At 38.6% G+C, this 18,830-nt stretch overlaps 1 protein-coding gene across 10 annotated transcripts in view; it reads left to right on the top strand.

Moving 5' to 3' along the window:
• Positions 1-18,830, top strand: part of FAM13C (family with sequence similarity 13 member C) — a 151,433-nt gene that overhangs the window by 53,475 nt on the left and 79,128 nt on the right. For all 10 annotated transcript variants that reach the window (XM_081569119.1, XM_081569123.1, XM_081569118.1 and 7 more), the window contains one exon: positions 9,728-9,846. In XM_081569119.1, coding sequence (XP_081425245.1) covers positions 9,728-9,846 — 119 coding nt within the window. The remainder of the gene's footprint in view (positions 1-9,727; positions 9,847-18,830) is intronic.

Here is an 18,830-nt window from a genome sequence, read left to right on the forward strand (position 1 = left end):
GACATTTTTGACCAACAGCACATCAAAATCTAAGTAGGCACAAGTCAGGCTACTAAAAACCATCAAGGCATCCAGCACTATAAATAAATCTTTTTTTCAGTTGAGGTGAATTTGGTACATAACACACTAGTCTCAGAGTATAACGTAATAATTAGATTTTGGCATATACTACAAAAGTGATTGTTACAGTAAGTCTAGTTTTCCACCCATCACCATACAACTTCATCATTTTTGCCCACCTCCAACCCCTTTCCCCTCTGATAACCATTAATCTGTTCTTTGTGTCTATGAGTTTTGTTTGTTCATTTGTTTTTAGATTCCACATAGTAAAATCATACAGTATTCGATGATTTTATGCAGGAGACCCTGGTTTGATTCCTGGGTTGAGAAGATTCTCTGGAGAAGGGATAGGCTACCCATTCCAGTATTATTGGACTTCCCTTGCGGCTCAGCTGGTAAAGAATCCACCTGCAATGCCAGAGACCTGGGTTCGATCCCTGGGTTAGGAAGATCCCTTGAAGAAGGGAAAGACTACCCACTCCAGTATTCTGGCCTGGAGAATTCCATGGACTGTATAGTCCATGGGGTCACAAAGAGTTGGACACAACTGAGTGACTTTCACTTTCACTTTCTTTCATACAGTATTCGTCTTTGCCTGATGCATCTCACTTAGCATAATATCCTCAAGGTCCATCCATGTTGTTGTCAATAGCAAGATTTCATTCTTGCTTATAGCTGAGTAGTATTCCTGTGTGTGTGTGTGTGTGTGTGTGTACACACATACTGCATCTTCTTTATCCATTCATCTGTCAATGGATCCTTAGGTTGCTTCCATATCTTGGCTAGTGTAAATAATGCTGCTGTGTACAGTGGGGTACATACATCTTTTCAAATTAGTATTTTTCTTTTCCTCAGAATAAATACCCAGGAGTAGAATTGCTGGATCATTAAATATTTCTATCTTTAGTTTTTTGAGTAACCTCCATACTGTTTTCCATAGTGGCTGCACCAGTTTACATTCCCACCAGTAGTACACAATGGTTCCCTTTTCTCCACGTCCTTGCCAACACTTGTTATTTATTATCTCTTTTATAATAGCTGTTCTGATAGGTGTGAGATATCTCATTATGGTTTTGATTTGCATTTCCCTGAGATTAGTGATGATGAACAACTTTTCATGTGGTTTTTGACCATCATTATGTCTTCCTTGGGATGATGTCTTTTCAGATCTCTGTTGTTTTTAAATTGGATTGTTTGCATTTTTTGTTGTTGTTGTTTTTGAGTTATATGAGTTCATTTTATTTTGGATATTAGTCCCTTGTTATATTTATGATTTGTAAAAATTCCCTCTCACTCAGTAGCTTGCTTTTTATTTTGGCAGTTTCCTTTGCTGTGCAGAAGCTTTTCAGTTTGTCATTTGATTATTTTTGCTTTTATTGCAGTTGTCTTTGGAGTCAGATCCAAAAATATATCCCTAAAATGATGTCAAGGAGCTTACCATATATGTTTTTTTCTAGGAGTTTGATGGTTTCTGGTCTTACATTCAAGTCTTTGATGAATTTTGAGTTAATTTTTATATATGGTACGAGATAGTGGTCCAATTTCATCATTTTGCATATGTCTGTCCAGTTTTCTCAATACCACTTATTGATAAGACTGTCCTTTCCCAATTGTGCACTATTGTCTCCTTTATTATAAATAAATTGACTACATATGCATAGGTTTATTTCTGGGTTCTATTGTATTCCATTGATCTATATGTCTATTTTTATGCCAATACAATACTGTTTCAATTAGTAAAAATTTGTAATATAGTTTGCAATCAGGTAGCATGATATTTCCAGTCTTGTTCTTCTTTCTCAAGATTGCTTGGACTATTTGGTGTCTTTTGTGGTTCCATAGAAATTTTAGAATTATTTATTCTAGTTCTGTAAAAAGTGCCATTGAAATTTTAACAGGAACTGCTTTGAATTTATAGATTGCTTTGGGTAATGTGAACATTTTGACACTACTAATTCTTCTAATATGTGAGCATGGAATATCTTTTCCATTTACATGTCTCTTTTTCAATTTCTTTCATCAATATCTTTTCAAGGTATAGATCTTTCACCATCTTGGTTAAATTTATTCATAGTTATTTTATTTTTTGATATGATTTTAAGTGGGGTGGTTTTGTTAATTTCTCTTTCTGATAGTTTATTAGTGTGTAGAAAGACAAAAGATTTTTGTGTATTGATTTTGCATCCTGCGCTTTTACTAAATTTGTTTATTCTATTTTTTGTAGTCTTTAGTGTTTCCTCTGTATCATGTCATGTCATCTGCATAGTGACAGTTTTACTTCTTCCTTCCCAATTTAGATGTCTTTCTTTTTCTTGCCTAATGGCTCTGGCCAGGACTACCATTATAATACCTAAGTCAGCCTGTACTTACTGGAATTGATTGTTGAGGAAGCACACATCAATTACAGTCCTTCATATCATCTTTAGGTGGCTTACATTACACTAGAATATAGGCCTTGCTAGCCTTATAAGGAAATTCCCATCCTCTTAGCTAGTCATGCCCTGTTTCTTTGTTACCTCTTGCCTAAATACTCATTCTTGCCTAAAATCACTCAGGAAGAATGCTCTGCTGTTTCATAGGTACTGTGCTCCCCCAACCCATGGATTGTTTCCTCTTGAGTAAAGGACATCAAATTGGTTACTAAATTGTTTGTTTTTTCATTTGACGATAGTAAACTTGAAATGTTGAAACAGAATGGAAAGAACTCCAAATTTTGATTTAGGAGATTGGAATTAGGCTCTGGGTTCTTTAGCTCGAGTGGTACAGCAGGGGTACCAAACCCCGGGCCATGGACTGGTACTGGTCCTTGACCTGTTAGAAATGGATCTGCCCAGCAGGAAGTGAGTGGCAGGCAAGTGAGCAAAACTTCATCTGTATTTACATCCGCTCCCCATTGCTCACACTGTTGCCTGAGCTCTGCCTTCTATCAGATCAATAGTGGCCTTAGATTCTCATCGGAGTGTGAACCCTACTGTGAACTGAGCATGCTAGAGATCTAGGTTGTATACTCCTTATGGGAATCAATCCCCAAACCACCCCCACCCCCACCCTGGTCCATGGAAAGATTGTCTTCCATAAAACTGGCCCCTAGCCCCAAAAAGGTTGGAAACTGCTGTGGTACAGTATGGTCCTATTTTATGCAATTTGAATTAAAGTATTAAATATAAAATATTAAGCCACTCAATGCAAAAAATTTGAAATACCATATTTATCAAGATTTGCATTATTTAAAGCTGTTTGGATCTATTCAATTATAAGCTGTGTTTATTTTATTGAAATATTTCCACTTCAGCTGGTAAACAGAAATACCTAATATCTTCTGTTATGGGAGTGGTGTTAAAATATAAATCTCAGTTAGATTTTGCAAAGTCTTTAGGAAGTCGTCTCTTGCATAAAAGACAATCTTTCCGTCCTAGGTAAATCGTCTGTCTTGTCTTCTCTTGATTAGTCTAACTTAGTTGCCTCGTGGCATGTGGGATCTTCATTCCCTGACCAGGGATCCAACACGTGTCCCCTGCATTGGAAAGTGGATTCTTAACCACTGGATCACTAGGAAAGTCCTAGAAATTATTTTTAAAATGGAAGTGGTAAGACTGAGGAAATATGTAAGTTCCCTGTTTATTAAAGGATCAGAACATTAAGTAATAATCAGACAGACAGTTTTTAAAAGAAATTTAAATCATCTCTTCCAGGGCTTCCTTTTCCCCAGTTATGAAGTGAATATGATAATAACAAATAGTTCTTTTAATCAGGGCTAAAAATCTTTAAAACTCTCAATTATTCAGATGGTCTTTAAGTCACTGTCACAGAATTGTGCAAGTTTAAGGTAACAGGAACTTCAGGGTCATATAGGATAGGGTATATTGATAACACTTTCCTTACTTGTTTTAAAAGCTGAAAATATGTGCCCTTCTGAACTGTGGAGGTATCAGATGCATTAATCATGTGTTTATTAGAGCTCTTTGGAAGAACATGATGCCATGAATTTAAGACATTTTTATTAGCAATGGAGTGATTAGTTATAAAACCATTTAATTTAAAATTTAAGCCTGCAATTGGAGAAAATAACAGTTTTAATCAATTTTGGAATAGAATGGTTACAGGTAAAACCTCACGTGTGAGAAGACTGAAAAATGACTGTTTTGATTCTCCATATCTTTTAAGATTTAGAGGATGCATATGTCTTTGAGGCTTAAGGGTAGTATTCTGACTTGGCAAACTAGAGCAGATGGGCAAAAACTGGAATGAGGATGGAAAATTCTTCTGAGTCATGGATTTGTACAAATTAGGAAACTTGGAAGGGCCTGAAGCAGTGGCCATGCCGTTGGATTAAAGCTAGATTCTCTCAAGTTGTTTATGAGCCAGCTGAAGTCTCTAAAATCCCAACGAGGGTGACATATCATATTTCACCATGTCTGTTTTTATCCAACTCAGCTGCGTGTTTTTTTTTTTTTTAATTTTAATTGGAGGCTAATTACTTTACAATATTGTGGGTTTTGCCATACATTGACATGAATCAGCCATGGGTGTACATGTGTCCTCCATCCTGAACCCCCTTCCCACCTCCCTCCCCATCCCATCCCTCAGAGTCATCCCAGTGCACCGGCCCTGAGCACTCTGTCTCATGCATCGAACCTGGACTGGCAATCTGTTTCATATATGATAATATACATGTTTCATTGCTATTCTCTCAGATCATTCCACCCTCGCCTTCTCCCACAGAGTCCAAAAGTCTGTTCTTTACATCTGTGTCTCTTTTGCTGTCTCGCATATAGGGTCATCATTACCAAATTCCATATATATATGCATTAATATTCTGTATTGGTGTTTTTCTTTCTGACTTACTTTGCTCTGTATAATAGGCTCCAGTTTCATCCACCTCATTAGAATTGATTCAAATGCATTCTTTTTAATAGCTGAGTAATATTCCATTGTGTATATGTACCACAGCTTTTTTATCCATTCGTCTGCTGATGGACATCTAAGTTGTTTCCACGTCCTGGCTATTGTAAACAGTTCAGCTGGGGTTTTGAGCCTGTCAACCTAATTAATAGACAACTTTTCTCTTGTCATTTTGTATACTATCCTAGCCTCTGCTCATGGGTCAGAATATAACCAAAATAATGTTTATTATGTAATATCTTTCTCATGAAATGTCTCAGAGCTTAGACAGTTTGTTCCTTCATATAGCAGAAAACCCAGAAATGCCTTTACTAAGGCTGGGCTTGGGACTTGCAGGAGGTGAAGTCGAAGGGTAGAAGAGGGTGGTTGGGAGCAGGAAAAGATGTAGGATGACTCCTCTTACAGATGCCCCATCCAGACTATGCCTAACTAGGTGGTGGGAAGATTAACCTGGAGGAGAAGATCTTGGCTTCTACTTGCCTCGTTCCCATTGATCAGTTTGTACCTCCCCATTTGACAAACACATTGACACAGAAGTAGGCAAGTTAGTGTCTGCCATCTCATGCTTTAGTCTTTGTCAAAAACAGGTTCTATAGTTCTTTGGGGGCAAAGATGTCTCATTCACTTTTATATAACCCTCTTAACTATCAACATCCTTGGTATGTAGTAGATGATTGGTTTTTTCCCCTGGTGGCTCACATGCTAAAGCGCCTGCCTGCAATGTGGGAGACCTGGCTTTGATCCCTGGGTCAGGAAGATCCCCTGGAGAAGGAAATGGCAACCCACTCCAGTACTCTTGCCTAGGAAATCCCATGGATGGAGGAGCCTGGTAGGGCTCCATGGGGTTGCAAAGAGTCGAACATGATTGAGCAACTTCACTTTTCACTTTCACTATAGCTAACATTCAATGTTGTATTATTTTCAGGTGTGCAATATAGTAGTTCAACATTTGTATGCATAACACACTGATCATCACGATATATCTGGTAACCATCTGTCACTATAAAAAAATGTTGCCATACTGTTGACTATATTCCCTATGTAGTGCATGCCTATGACTTATAACTGGAAGTTTATACCTCTTAAATCCCCTTCACTTGTATTGCACAGTCCCCCGCCCACCTTCCCTTTGGTGAACATCAGTTTATTCTCTGCATCCATATGTATGTTTCTGTTTTGTTTTGCCTGTTTGTTTGTTTTGTTTTCTAGATTCCATATATTAGTGAAATCATATGGTGTTTGTCTTTTTCTTTCTGACTTCTTATGTCTTTCTCTTTTTGACTTAGCATAATGCCCTCTTGGTTCACCCAAGTTGTTGCAGATGGCAAGATTTCATTCTTTTCATATGACTGAGTAGTATATTCAGTGTGCCTGTATGTGTTTATACTATTCTCTTTTTTCCTTCCGTTCTTCTATTGATGGACACAGATTGTTTTTGTATCTTGGCTGTTTGCTGCAGTGATCATAAGGGTGCATGTGTGTGTGTGTGCAGGCTAAGTGACTTCAGTCATGTCTGACTTTTTGCAACCCTGTGAACTATGGCCCGCCAGGCTCCTCTGTCCACGGGATTCTCCAGGCAAGACTACTGGAGTGGGTTGCCATGCCCTCCTCCAGGGGATCTTCCAGACCCAAGGATCAAGCCCACATTTCTTATGTCTTCTGCATTGGCAGGCAGGTTGTTTTCTACTAATACCACCTGGAAAGCCCATAAGGGTGCATATATCTTTTCAATTAGTATTTTTGTTTTCTATGGATAAATACCCAGATGTGAAATCACTGGGTCATATGGTAGTTCTGTTTTTAATTTTTTGAGAAAACTCCATGCTGTTTTCCATAGTGGCTGTCCCAGTTTGCATTCTCACCAACAGTGCATGAGGGTTTCCTTTTCTCCATATCCTCACCAATAATTATTTGTTGGTTATTATCAGAAAGACATTCTGATAGGTGTGAGATGATATCTCATTGTGGTTTTGATTTTCATTTCCCTGATGATTAGTGATATTGAGCTCTTTTCATGTGTCTGTTGACCATCTGTATGCCTTCCTTGATAAAAGGTATCTACTCAGGCCCTCTTCCCATTTCTTAATCAAATTTATTTTTGTTATTGAGTTGTATGGATTCTGTGTATATTTTGGATATTAGCCTCTTATCAGATACATGATTTGCAATTATCTTTTCCTGTTCAGTAGGCTGCCTTTTGGTTTTATTGATCACTTTCTTTGCCATACAAAAGCTTTTTAGTTTTGACGTATTCCCATTTATTTATTCTTGCTTTTGCTTGTAAAATCCATAGGAGTCCTGCAATGTGTAGTCTGAAACCCTTTTCGGCCTCTGTGAGTTGAAAGGATGAGATAAAACACTGTCTTTGGGGGAAAAAAACCAAAAACCTACTCTTTCTTAAAAGGGTTAAGTTTTAATAAAATTGAAATTTCTGTTTTAAATTGTTTAGAAATTAGAAGGGCCTTGTCATTAGGTCTCCAAGTAGGGTGGCTTCTAAATACAATGTTTAAAATAATATTATTAGTATAGAAACCTGAAACGTACATCCCAACACAAAAATAGTTTGCTTTCGCTGAATTCATTTGGGCTAAGTCTCCAAGTATTTCCTTAACACTAGATGCAGAATATTGAGCTTGGGAGGAATTTTTATAAAAGGATTGTAATTATCATCATCAGTAGCTCCCATTCCATGGTGTGCCTCCAGGTGGCAAGCAGTAAAAGAGCATCTTGTTCAGTACCCTCATGAGCTTGGAATATTATCTCCATTGTACAGACAAGGAAACCAAGGTCCAGATAATGGATGTAGTTTGTCTAAGGACACATACCTCACATACATGCAAGCAGAGCTGTCTCACTTGAAAACCATTGTTTGGGGAAACTTGACCAGTATTCAAGTAGCTATAGAATTTTTTGCAAGCAGCTACTATGTCTAGGGAACTATCAGACACTAATGGCACCCTTTCATGTGGTGTGTCTTCTTGCCTGATGCTGGACGCTTAGAAAACTGAAACTAAAGAAAGGATCCTGGTGTTTCTAATTCATTTCTTTTCCTCAGCTCTGCTCCTACTTTCCATTTACCCCTCTTATAGGAAAGCATTCCTATGGTTTTGCTTTAGAAGTTTGTGATGACTGCTTGGCAAATAGCTCCGCCAAACTATTCTCGTATTTTAGAAAAATGCTTTCTGAGATGCCTCACTAACTGGCACTTATACTGACTTCAACCTGTATCCGTAAGAGAGGAACTTGGTCTGTATTGTCACCACAATATACTGCACAGTCAGAGCCTGATTCACTGTATCACATGAATATTTTGACTGGATGACAGTAGCCATCTGCATTTTCGAATTTCTTACTGATTTTGGCTTTTGTATTTCATTTTTCAGGTAAAGAAGGGCTATTTTATCCTAAGGAAACTTTGTCAGAGGTTTGGCATGGCTCAAACACTATATAGTGTTTCAATTGCTGAACATATATAAGTCTTTCATTTTGGGTATGTGTGTCTTTGTATTGAATACAGATTCATTTTAACTTGGGAATGTTTATGATACTCTGTAGACTTGACTTCTGTTATTTTTTCTAAATCAATTAGTAGAGTTCATCATAGGATGATGGGACCAATCTAGTGATTTCTTTTGGTGCAGTATAGACAGGTGTGTGTGTGTGAGAGAGAGAGAGAGAGGGACTAGGGAGGAGAGGGATACTAAGCATACTTGGGATTTGGAATTTATAAAAATTATTTGTCCCTTAGTTTTCAGATTCACTTAAATTTCTTTCTTATTATAGGAATAATGTATCATTATTTTAATGAATGTAGATGAGCACCCAAAAGAAAAAAAAAATGACATCTTAATGTTAGTCATGGTTAAGATTTTGGTTTACTTGGTCTCAATTTTGTATGTGTGTTTGTGTATTTGTGTGTGTGTGTACAATTTATACATATATTTGATTTGGCAAAATTAAGCCTATGCTATGAATATTCTGGAGATTATATTTTGAAATCTATTTATTCATTAAATATTCTCCTATAATTTTTTCATTATTTATTTATTTTTGGCTGTGCTGGGTATTTGTTGCTGCATGGGCTTTTCTCTATTTGCGGTGATTGGGGGCTACTCTCTAGTGGTGCACAGGCTTCTCATTGTGGTGGCTTCTCTTACTGCAGAGCATGGGCTCTAGGGCACACAAGCTTCAGTAGTTGCAGCACACGGGCTCAGTAGTTGTGGCTTCTGGGCTCTAGAGCACAGGCTCAATAGTTGTGGCCCCTGGGCTTAGTTGCTCTGTGGCATGTGGAATCTTACCAGATCAGGGATCAAACTCATGTCTCCTACATTGGCAGGTGGATTCTTTACCACTGAGCCACTAGGGAAGCTCTATAATATTTTTAATGTGTGTAAAATTTAGGTTTCTATTATTAGGTTTTCCTTATTCTGTATCTGGATTTTTTCTTTTTTCTTTTGGTCGCACTGCATGTGGGATCTTAGTTCCCTTACCAAAGGTTGAACCTGCACCCTCTGCCTTGGAAGTGCAGAGTCTTAACCACTGGACCATCAGGGAACCCTTCTCTTTATTTTGTAATCTGGCAGCAACTGCCTGATAGAAAGAAACATTTTAAGTTTTGAATTAGTTCTCAGCCCCCTTCCCCACAGTCACCAGTAGTGTGTTTTCTATGGCTTGCTGCCCTGCTCTGTGACCCAACCCCCACCGGAGAACACTGTGGAACTGTTGGCTGCTGACAGTTCATCTCCTTTTCCTATTTCTCTTGCAGGAGACAGAGCATGTGGTATCCAGCCAGTCAGAGTGTCGAGGGAGACCGGGAACACCAGCTCAGGAGAGTCCACACAACCACACCTTCAGGTGCCAAGAAACTATGCAAGTTCAACCAAGGTGGGCCCTTTGTTGTCAGAAGTTGCAGTGGGCCTGGGGTTAACACCTGTGCTTGCTACCCCCACACAAGAGGCAAGGCTTTCTCATTTTCGTTGCCATCACTTGAAGTCAGAGAAGCTCTTTATTGGGGCCTAAAAGGAGAATCACTGAGTCTAAGAGAAATATAAATAACCTACTTTCTCTCCCTTCAGTCTGAAGATAAGCAGCCTTAAGGCTCAGAGAAGAGTAGAGACCTTCCTGCCCTGAGAAAGAGAAATGCTGATATCATTTTGTCCTCTTTCATTCCATGCTAGAGCTTTTCTTCTGTGATCATGGTAATTAGTAATAATAGTGTAGGCATCAAGCCAATTGCTTCTCACATATTCTGTCATTTAACCTTCATCCCTTCCCCAGAAAGTGGGTACTCTTAGCCTCATTTTATGGAGAAGGACCCTGAGGCTGAGACATTAAGGCATTTGCCTAATATTGTACAAGTGAAAAAGGCTGAACTAGAATTTGAACCTACAAATGTCTGATTGCAGCATAGCAGGTGTGGCTTCTGTGCTCATCCAAGTGATATCTGTAAGCCCTGAAGTGGCCCTGGGATGGCCTCTCTGGTCTCCTAGACCTGCAGGAGACAATTCCTGGGTCCAGGGCAAGAACATGGGTGGAAGGCTGACTGTAGCAAGGTTGACATGGCATTCAGATGGGAGCCTGGCCTTGCAGCTGTCTCTGGAAAGTCTCTTCTGGAAGTAAACAGAAGAAAGAATTCAACCACTAGTTGTGTCAGCTGTCTTTGTAGGATCTTGTGTACAGTGTAATCATAGCTCTCACGAGAAAGGGAGGGCTGGGCTTCTGGCATGACCTTTCAAAATATTTTCTAAGGCAACAGAGTCTAAATGAATCAACAACAAACAAGATTGGCTGTACTGTGAAATTTTGCTGTTTTAAAAAATTAATTTTTATTAGACTGTAGTTGATTTACAGTGTTGTGTTATTTTCTGCTCTACAGGAAAGTGAATCAATATACCCATTTCCATTCTTTTTAGATTCTTTTCTCATGTAGGTCATTACGGAGAATTGTGAAGAGTTCCCTCTGCTCTACAGTAGGTCCTTATTAGTTATCTATTTTATATATAGTGAAATTGTGTTTTTAAATATTCAGCATACTAAATTTAGAATCATAGCACCTCAAATGGTTGATGGAGATCCCCAAATTAAGGTGATTCATTATCTGGTTGGATTCTTGGATATCTTTTCTCACCTTCTTTGCTGGTTGCCATCTCTTGTCTGTTTATTCTTACCTGACCTTGGATCAGGTGAGAGTCAGTCTCGTCGTTTCTCTGCTGATCAGAATACTCACTCTGCTATTGGAAACCTTATTATAGCAAAGCTGTTTTACAGCCATTTTAGACAGTGACCCTGTCTTATCCCACTAGACTAGTGACTGCCTCTCTCAGGAATAATAAGGCCAACTCTATTCCTATGCATATTTCAAAATTCTAAAAAAAGGCACAACAAAACACACAACAGACAAAACAACAAACAAAATACGCATTCATATTTGTGTAGAATGCATGGTGCCCTTTGGGGTGAATATTCCACAGAGGCTGATGGGGAAAATGAGGTTAGTAATTTACCTTCTCAAAGATGCCAGTTGTTTCGTAAAATTAATACCACTTTATATCCCATCTACAGTGGAAAAGGTAAATGGTATTATTGCTGCTATCAGAGGGCAAGTCAGAAATATAATAGGATTCTGTGATGGGGATTAGTCACTTATGACTAGTAAGAACTAAGAGTGTTGAATTGGAGAAGTCCTCATGAGGAAACATACAGGCCATCACCTCTTATACTTGGGAATGGGGAGTTACAGTTTATTTGGATTCTCAGATCTATGGCACTTTTCTTCAGAAAAAAAGAGATGCACATATACACATAAGTTTGTGTAACATTTTAGGAGGTTCCTAGACCTCTTCTGCATGTCAGAAAAAGGAGCCAGATACATTGGTCACTGGGCAGCCTTCCTTGTTGAGTCAAGCTAGTCTCCCAACAGAGTGGCCACTTCTTGCAGAAACAGATCTGGTCTGTCTTCCTCTACACTTCAGCAAATCTCCATGGGACCCCAAATATCTTGTTCTTTTATTCTTTTTCCTTTCTAGCCTCCATGTTCCACTTTGCTTTCTCATCTATCAGCATTCCAGAACTGTCTATGCATCAGCGTTGACAATCATAGGATCTGGTGTTAAGTTGCAGATCAGGAGCTGTGAAGCCAGTTAGTCTGGTGTATTAGGTTTAGTATTTAGATTGGTATGGTAACTTTAAACTACAGAGTTATTTGTCACAACCATGGTGACGTCACCCAGGATCATTCTAATGGAACTTAAAAAAACATCTCAAAATATTACAGGGATTGTGAAATTTGATGAACTGGTGAAATGAGATCTGAGGCTAAAAACAACTTTGAGTCAGGTAGCTCACTTTCCTGATAACCTTCCTCTTCCGTTTTAAGCCAGCATATGGCCCGGTCCAGGCATAACATGCTCAGTAAGATCTTGATAGAGACATGATGCTGTAACAAGATACTTCAGGGCTCAATCTGGCTCAAAGTGAGGGAATAAACCAGGCTAAATCTCAGCAGGTGTAAAATGCCATCTTCTTGGGAATGGAGGTTGGGGAGGAGCATGTTCTTAGCATAACGAACACTTTGAGAAAGAGAAGAAAGATCAGTCTGCAGCAAGGAGTTGTCAGGGGTTCACATGTGATTTAAGTGAGACTCAGAAGGGTAGTTAGTGTCCAGAGAATGAATCCATCCTTGTAGAGGTGAGATTTTGAAGCTGACTGTGTCACAGGGTAGTATTGACCTTCTCACGTGTGCCAAAGAGAAATAGTTTTACCTTCAGCTCTGAGATCATGTTGTTCAGCTCTTTCTAGTGCAAGGAGCCTTTATCTGTGTCTGTGGATGAGCATCAAGGAGGTCTGTGAATGTTTTTGCCAAATTTTGATTGTCTTTATATTGGTTTTCTGTTGCTACTGTAACAAATGACCACAAACCTGTGGCTTACAACAACACAAATTTATAATCTTATGGTTCTGTAAGGACAGATGGCCAACATGGATCCCACAGGGATAAAACAAACATTGTCAGCAGGCTTACATTCCTTTCTGGAGACTCTAGAGGAGAACTGATCCATTTCCTTGCCTCTTCCAGTTTCCAGAGGCTGCCCACATTGCTTGGCAAGTGGCCTCTTCTTCCATTTTCAAAGCAAGAAACATTGCATCTCTCTGAACATTCTTCCATGTTTCCTTCTGTGACCTGAGTTCAAGCTCCTGTTCCTCATCTCACGACAGACCAGTAAATCAAGAGATGAGTTGTTAGGTCAAGAAATAGCAATTTTGTTTAGAAAGCCAGCAGACTGAGAGGATGGTGGACTTGTATCCCAAAGAACTGTCTCACCCAACTAAGATTCAGGCTTCTTGCCTGAAAGGAATGCAAGCATGCTGACACATTTATTTTATCCCAGTGGGACCCATGTTGGCCATCTGTCCTTACAGAACCATAAGATTATAAATTTGTGTTGCTGTAAGCCACAGGTTTGTACTTAGGAGGCACAGTGGTGTGGTTGGTTGTTGCAAACCATTTGGTGCCGGAATTGTTTGTTCTTGCAGCTGTCTATGTAGGTCTGATCACAATGTTCCTATAAACCTACAACAGGACAAAGTTTATTCTCTTTTTTCTCTGTGTGTGAGTGGAAAAGTGTTAAACCTTGAAAGGTCAGAGCCTTGAGAATGGGCTACCAGTTATATTTCAGGCTGTGGGCAACATTCTTTTACAAAAGGTGCAGAGCAGGCATGACTAAACGCAGGTGACAGAGCACAAGGTTTCGAGCTAAAAGAATAGATCCAGTATGGGGACAGGTGTGTTCTCTGCTACAGCTTTGGGCAGGAATGATGTTCTGATTTTAAGGATTCACATGATTAGATTGGGTCCACTGAGATAACTCACTGTAATCACTCCACGTCAAGTTCCTTAACTTAATTACTTCTACAGAATCCCTTTTGCCATGTAAGGTAACAAGGGGAGGAGAACAAGGAACAAACCTACAGACACCTTGGTGGGCAGCTTTATTCTTCATACTCCTTAGGTTTATTTTTCCAGAGAAAATCTCTAAAGCATTTATGAAACTCTCATATGCTACCCATGGCCACCCAAAAGGTTTAGACTCACTGCCTTAATCTCTTCCTGCCTCCAAGTTTGCTTGTTCTTCTGAATTCCCTCAACAAAGCCAACTTCAGTTATTGACTTAGCCCATTCTATCCTCTTTCTTTGCATCCTTCCTCCTATTTAGCATCTCCCCCCCATCTTTCTATTTTATTCCTTAGTAGTATGGCATCCCACATCAGAGATCTCAAATTTGGTGTCCTGCAAGTGTATCTAATGTGGAGATATAATTAGCTTGTAGACTGTTTTTAAAACGTTTGTGTTGTTCAGTTGCTAAATCCTGTCCAATTCTTTGTGACCCCATGGACTGCAGCATGCCAGGCTTTCCTGTCTTTCACCATCTCCCAGAGTTTGCTCAGACTCACATCCATTGAGTTGGTGATGCCATCCAACCATCTCATCTTCTGTTGCCCCCTTCTCCTCCTGCTTTCAGTCTTTCCCCGCATCAGAGTCTTTTCCAATGAGTCAGCTCTTTGCATCAGGTGGCCAAAGTATTAGAGGTTCAGCTTCAGCATCAGACCTTCCATTGAATATTCAGGGTTGATTTCCTTTAGGATTGACTGATTTGATCTCCCTGCTCTCCAAGGGACACTCAAGAATCTTCTCCAGCACCACAGTTCAAAAGCATCAATTCTTTGGGATTCAATGTTTAAATATCAGAGGTTTTATGGGTTTTTGACATTCTTTTGAAATATGTAAAAATGGGATAAACCCAGGGTGTACATTCTTGCAAGGCAATAATTAGTTGGAACTGAGGAGCAGCTCTTCATTTTCTCACAATTCCCACTCAGATCTCTATGTATGCTCTCTGCCTGGCTCTTATAGGCCATTTGATTTAAATGCCTATTTCAGTCCTTTTCTTCCCAGCAACTGCTCTTCCTTAGGACTCTAGCTGCCTGGAGCTAAGCCCTAATAAGGTGATGGCTGATAAATATCCTAATGCTTCCTTCTGAAAGATGATGTGTTTACATTTGAATTTGGATTTTCAGTGCATCTGAGTGGTGGGGCTACATATTGCCCTACTCTGGCATGTTCCTTAATACCTAGAGCTTTTTAAAACTCGTAGTTACAGAACTGCATTTAGTTAGAGCAAAAATGAAGCTTTAGTAATCATTTAATACAACCCTCTCATTTCCTAGTTTGACACTCAGCAAGGCTGTAATTTGCTTAAGCCCTGGCTTCCTTTGCAATAGAACCAAGACAAGCACCATCAGTCTGTTTAGAGCAGTTAGTTGATGAATATGCATTAGTTTGATTGATTTTTATAGCTAAATCCAGTGCCAATTCTGTAAATGCTCAGATATGACAAAGGGGAATTTATGGTTGTAGGAGAATATTAATGAAGTTGGGGATTTCTTACCCATCTAAGTAAATTTACTTTTGAGAGTGATAAACTCACTTGTGTTTAAAATATTGTATTAAAATTTATGACAGCATTAAGGCTTTTAATGTCGTTAAAGACCTTGCCTATATAAACAGAAGTTATTCTATAGCAGTGTGCTACTACTAATTAAGTTGGTGGTTATATTTGTGAATTGGAGTTCATTAGCCTCTTCATCTGGAAGTCCCCAGTTAGAGGGGGTTGAAGATTGGGGTTTTAGCAAGGATAATGGCCTTTGATGGCTTTGACTATTTTTGTAACATTTCAGATAAAAGAAAAAGCTTTGTTGCTTTATGGAAGGAGGAAGTTTTGTTGGCAGCAACTTTTCCTTGGGGGATAAATCCTTTCATCTTTTGTTTTTGAGATAGACAACTTGTGTATGTTTTAATAGCTACTTGTTTATTGTTCAAATGTTTTTTTTGTAGAAGTAGGCAGAGTCTAAATGGGCTCTGCTAAAAAGAGAAAGAATGAGTAAGGGAATGAGCACCCAGAGTTTTTTAATAGTAAAGAACATAAAATGTGCCTTTTGGGACTGTACTAGAGCAGAGATCTGTGTATTATCAGCGTGTTCTTCTTGTTAGTGTGCTTTTAGGATTTCTTTTTCGTTTTTTAAAGGGATATGATCAAGATTAAAAACAATTAGCTTGTCTTGACAATATTTTGAGAGTCTGGTACATAGTTGGGCAATGATGGATTCTAAAAATAGCTTTCTTTGCTTATACTGCAAAGAATGGCAGTCATGTAGTGAGCCCCCATCCTGCCTCCACCCCATGGGTGCAGAAGAACACTGGTGGAATGAAAAGTAAGAAATTCAGGGTCTTCAGTACCATATGGTGTCACTTATATATGGAATCTAAACTATGACACAAAGGAACTTATATGTGAAACAGAAACATACTCACATAGAATACAGACTTGTGGTTGCCAAAGGGGAGGTGGAAGGGAATGGATTGGGAGTTTGGGGTTGTTGTTGTTCATTCGCTAAGTCATGTCCAAGACTTTGCAACCTCATGGACTGTAGCATTCCAGGCTCCTCTGTCCTTCACTATCTCCCAGAGTTTACCCAGGTTAATGTTCACTGAGTCAGAGACGTTATCTAACCATCTCATCTTCTGTCACCCCCTTTGGCCTTCAGTCTTTCCCAGCATCAGAATCTTTTCCAATAAGTCTGCTCTTTGCATCAGAAAGCCCAATTACTGGAGCTTCAGCTTCAGTATCAGTCCTTCCAATAAATATTCAGGGTTGATTTCCTTTAGGATTGACTGGGTTGACCTCCTTGCAGTCCAAGGGACTCTCAAGAGTCTTCTCTGACACCACAATTTGAAAGCATCAGTTCTTGGCTCTCAGCCTTCTTTATGATCAAACTCTCACATCCATACATGACTACTAGAAAAACCATAGCTTTGACTATATGGACCTTTTTTGGCAAAGTGATGTCTCTGCTTTTTAATATGCTGTCTAGGTTTGTCAGCTTTCCTTCCACAGTTTTGGGTTAACAGATGTAAACTATTATACCCCAGATTTCCCCAATAGCTCAGTGGATAAAGAATCCACGTGCGATTCAGAAGACACAAGAGACGCATGTTCAATCCCTGGGCCACGGAGATCCCCTGGAGGAGGAAACGGTAGCCCACTCCAGTTTTTTGCCTAGAAAATTCCATGGACAGAGGAGTCGCAAAGAGTTAGACTAGACTGAGCACATGGCACACATACACAAAAACTTATATACAGGATGGATAAACAACAAGGTCCTACTGTATAGCACAGCAAAATATAGTCAGCATCTTATGATGTAATGGAAAATAATACAAAAGGAACATATATATACATGTATAACTTAATCACTTTGCTGTACAGAAGAAATTAACACAACATTGTAAGTCACCTCTACTTCAAGAACATAAACTTAAAAGAAATGCAAGTTCTTATCTCTTGTATATAAACTTAAAAGAAATGCAAGTTCTTATCTCTTGTCTATCAAGTGACTGCCCTCTCCCCTAATTCAAGTTTCAGTCAGGTGATTTCTAAAGCCCCGTCTGACTCAAGCCTGAAAATTCTCAACATCCTGGATGTTTAAAGGATTAGACATGGAAAGAATGTAGCTTAATAATACAAGCTCTTGCAGCCACAGATAACAATAATTTATCTTCCCTGCTGTAGAGCACACACAAAAGAATCCCACACCAAATCCTTAGTGTTGATTGAAAAAGAGCCCACACTTGATTATTCTGGAAATGAAACCCTCTGTTCCTTCTTCTGTTTTTCTTCGAAATATTCTGCCCTTGATCACTTGATAAAATGTTAGCACCTTGACTGGACAATGATTAGGATAAAGATAAAAGGGAAAGTCATTTTTCATTAAAAATAATAATAATAAAGTAAGTGACACATGGTTTTGTTGGAAAATACAGTAAATTCCAAGGAAATAAAAATTTCTTATAATTGTATGCTACCCAGTTATAACCTCTGTTACTATTGTAGTGTACGTTTTAATGTCTTGCCTTTGTTTTAATGTGGGCATAAAGAAGAATGATGTGTGTGAAAGGGCCTTCCCAATGCAGTAGAGTTTGAATCTTTTAGAGAAGTAATATTTATTTAAAGCAGACCTCACAGAATAAACTAGACTGGAAAGTATTCTGACTATCCCATCTTTATACAGAAACTAATAGAGTAATGGGTTAATTATCACAAGGCTACTGAGTTCATTTATGGCTAAGTTGAACAAATTTGGTTTTCTATAATGAATACTTAATGTATGATTTTCTATAAGAAACTTATTTTACAGACTTTAGTCTCTTTATGGCCCTATGTTTGAAATACTATTTCTAGGAGATTGAGCAAAAAACTCTGTCCTTAATGTTTCAACACCTTGGAAAACTTCTTGCCCTAACTTGGAATAGATTTAAGAGAGAAATTTCAGTAATGATTATAGGAGACAGTGTGCGTTTAAACTTAAATCTAATTTAGAACGTTGACTAGCTGTTTGAGGATTCAGTGTTCCTGAGGCCATGGGAATGAAGCTGTTCTTCTTACTCGTCATCTTCCCAGTGAGGCGATGGCTACTCCAGTGCTTTCTGTCATTGTATTATCAACAGGATTATTCCTTTTCAGGACTTATGCTAAATATCACACACACACATCATATATAATGACACATAGGGCTCCCACCAACCCCTTTTATTTTTCTTTTATCCTTTATCAATACTAGATTAAAACATTTTTGATAGAGTTTATATATGTATATATGAAATACATATGAAATTTCTTCATATATATGAAATCTTAGAGACCCATTTTTGTGTAACTTGTTTGTCCCACTTAATTCTATATTTTTCTATATCATGAAATATCCTAAAATATTAGCTAGTCTATGGATAGCTGTTCTATGGATATACCATCATT

The sequence above is a fragment of the Giraffa tippelskirchi genome, chromosome 2 (assembly GCF_054371585.1).
Source record: "Giraffa tippelskirchi isolate mGirTip1 chromosome 2, T2T-mGirTip1v1.2.pri, whole genome shotgun sequence".
NCBI classification, from domain to species: domain Eukaryota; kingdom Metazoa; phylum Chordata; class Mammalia; order Artiodactyla; family Giraffidae; genus Giraffa; species Giraffa tippelskirchi.